At 45.4% G+C, this 3,415-nt stretch overlaps 1 protein-coding gene across 1 annotated transcript; it reads right to left on the bottom strand.

The window, feature by feature from the left end:
• Window positions 1-858: 858 nt before the first annotated feature.
• On the bottom strand, window positions 859-2,582 carry adoa (2-aminoethanethiol (cysteamine) dioxygenase a). Its single transcript, XM_060036555.1, has one exon. It carries the CDS (start codon window positions 2,393-2,395, stop codon window positions 1,559-1,561), a length of 837 nt encoding a protein of 278 aa, XP_059892538.1. The 5' UTR covers window positions 2,396-2,582; the 3' UTR covers window positions 859-1,558.
• Window positions 2,583-3,415: the final 833 nt, after the last annotated feature.

A 3,415-nucleotide genomic window follows, 5' to 3' on the forward strand; every position in this document is an offset into this window, starting at 1 on the left:
TGATTTACCGACACACGAGCAAAGTGTTCAACCAATCGCAAAAGAGTGGGCTGCTAAGGAGGTGGGCCTTAAAGCGACATAATAAAAAACAATGTTTTCGAAAGATGCTGAAATTATTTTTTGCAGAAATGAAGTGTGAGAGTAAGGGGGATTGTTTTACATGCAGGTATGTAACCCTATAGTACCCCCAAATTCAATTATTAATCCTAAAAAAGCATGATAGGGGATCTTTAAACAAGACGTGTGGCATTATTCTGAACTGGTAGGCACGGTTCTCAGAGATGGTGAAACCATGGATATGGTCCAAACTTAAACTGTAAAGGTCCGTGCATATCAAGAGGGCTCTCTGGTAAACCCTCCTGATGCTAACTGAGACTGTTCAGCGATTGTCTCATGATAAAAAGTGAGTACTTGAATGTATACATTGAAATTCAAAAATGGTTTGGAATCCAGAGATTTCTCTAGTACAAACACAGCCAACGAGCGACAGCACAGTGAAAATAAATACTCATATGGAGCTTTTGGACTAGCGCGCATCACCCGTTACCATGTCATTTAAGGTCACTTGTTATTATTCATGTGTTAAATATGTAGTATCATCGTGCTAGTATTGGAACCCCATTGGTCATGTTCTTGTTTGCTCAGTCTGTGAAAGGGCGTAACCTGCAGCTAATAGGAGCATGGTTGAAGGTGGGGCCCAGCGATACAATTAGCAAACAATGGGAACGGCGTTGCAAATCAAATCTCACTTTCTGAATTACTCCAAGCTCTGCTTCTTTTTTTTACTACTTATTTTTTACAATTGCAAAAAGATCAATACCAAGCTGCATATAGGCCAATGTTATTAACAGTGTTGCATTCTATTAATATTGAACCTGACTTTAATGAGAAATATGACATCATAATTCTGCATATTAATGCAATAGATCTCAAAATAATAAAGATTTAAAAATGCATATAAGATATAATGAATATAATGTAGCACATCCAAGATATAGTTGAACGTTTGCCATCAGATTTAGGGAGTTATATCTCTAACAGCATAAATAGTGATTACTATAAACATTCTGCATTGGTCTCATATTAAACTTTTAAGTTATGCATTTGATTAAGATTGTACATTTCCACAATACTAACTGTGTAATTTAACATTAGAACAGTCATCATAAAGTGGAGCATTTCATGGCTATCAAATAAAAAGTCCTTGATGTGAAATAAAGTTGCCATGCACACTTGAATCCAAGACATAATGGAGCTGTACAGGAATATATTGAATTAAATTAGGCAGAAAAAAGGTCACTTTTAACTCTGGTAATAAAACATCTCAGTATATTTGGAAAGGTATTGAAGCATTCAAATACAAAGATATTAGATGCTATCAGAAAGGCCACACATTGAGTTCCCAACATCTTGATATGTTCATAGAAGAGCATTTCTCCGCAACATCAGCTCTCAGGGTTTCGCTTTTCAAGTGTCCATTGTGATTAGGTCGGTGAAAACGCAGGCAACTTCGTGGTTTTCAGGCAATTGCTCGATACTACTTTCTCAAAGTTTTACATCACTTAATATTTATTTTCTGCACAGAAACGGTTGGGCCTGGGTACGATTCCCCGCCGCACCAGAAGTCCTCGGGCTGCGGTATCTCCAGGAGCCACGTCTCCGTCTCCTTCTCCTGGTCCTGCTCCTGGTTCTGGTCCTGCTCCTGGTTCTGGTCCTGCTCCTTCTCCTCCGGCCCGTCCTGCTGCTCAGCCCCATGCCTATTCAGCACCCGGTAGTAGTGACAGTCCCGCCCGTCATCCGAGTCGTACGGCGGCGCGAGGATGTCGAGGAAGGCGGCTGGTCCGTCTAGCGCGTCGATCTGGTGCAGGTTGTCCCGCAGCGGGGTGAGCAGGCACGGCCCGCTGCCCTCGGAGTACTCGCCCACCGAACGCAGCCGGGCGCGCCGCAGGGAGCCCTTCTGGCGCGAGGCCAGCGGGGGGGCGAATACTGGCGGCTCGGTCGCGCTCGCGCCCTGCTCCAGCTTGTCGAAACACCGGATGCTCACCTTGCCGTAAAGCACTTTCAGCATCCCATGCATGCTGGGGTGGTCGTGAAGAGGGATGGACGCGCCGCTGCTCAGCGTAAACACCCCCATGCTGAACGTGTCCGTCTCACAGATGTGCATGTACGTGACCGGCGGGTTGGCGGCGTCCGGGTTGGATCCCGCCGCTCCGCTCCGGGGTGCGAGCTTCAGGTCCGCTGCCCTGAGTGCCGTCATAAGCGCCTCGAGCTCGCTATGCTTCTGGGAGAAGTCCTCCTCCTCCCCGCCGTACGCCGCCGGGTCCGAGCCGCTGAACGTGCGGTGGGCTTGGCTCGCTATCCTCTGGATGAGGGGGGTTTTGTTGTCCCGGGGCATCTTGTGGTCTTAAAGAACATCGATGAGACTCTCGGTAGGAGGAGGGTTACGCACTACAACATATCCGGTGTGAAAACAGAACAATCCGTGATACAACCGTATAAATGTCCCCTCCAGAGAGCCGCCATCCTCCGGTCACTCTCCACCCCGTCTCTTCTCCCCATGCGCGCTCCCGCCGGGGCCTGCGCGTCAAGTTCAGCAACTCACAGCGCATGCGCAGGGGACCCGATCTCTTCTGGGACTTGTAGTTTATGAGTGAAATATAACTGTCACACGTGTAAACAGAGCTGTTGGAAAAACGGAATGCATCACATTTATTCTCGGATATGTTATATGTAATGGGTTAAAGACCGGCCATATCACTAATTCTCCACGTTAGTTCGACTTTGTTGTCGGCTAAAGTTCAGTGAGACTACACTTCCCAGGAGCCCAGGGAGGACCACGGGGTTTCCGAGGGCAAGGCAAGACAGGCCATTGAACCCAACCCTCCCCCACCCTGCTCTCCTCCATCATATCCTCTCGACCTTTTAGCAAGAGTTCATTCGTTCGTGCTGCTGTCCGACTTTATGACTGAATTTACAATAGAAAACGCCATTTATAAGTTAATAACCTAATGTCAGTACATAATCATATTTCTTACAATCCCCAATTGACTGTGATTGCAAATATATCAATCTGAAATATATTATATCAAATCTATTATCATCAAGTTATTATTTCACAATATTATTATGTATTATTTATTAATCTATAATGCATGTAATGAATAAAGGGCACTGTTTAATGTGTCACTGGAAATCCATGACCTTGGTCTGTGTGTGTTTGTGCGTCATCTTGCTTAGTAAAACTGTTCTGTTTGTGAATAAGGTGGGTTCTTATCTTCTCCATACATGCATGATTTTATTTATGCGTGTGTGTGTTATATGTGTGTGAGTGTGTGTGTGTTTGTGTGTGTGTGCCAGTGAGAGTGAGTGACGTCTTCAAAATTAAGAGCTCTCTTGAGAAATAACGAGGACAGCT

The sequence above is a fragment of the Gadus macrocephalus genome, chromosome 18 (genome assembly GCF_031168955.1).
Source record: "Gadus macrocephalus chromosome 18, ASM3116895v1".
In the NCBI taxonomy this organism is placed as follows: Eukaryota; Metazoa; Chordata; class Actinopteri; order Gadiformes; family Gadidae; genus Gadus; species Gadus macrocephalus.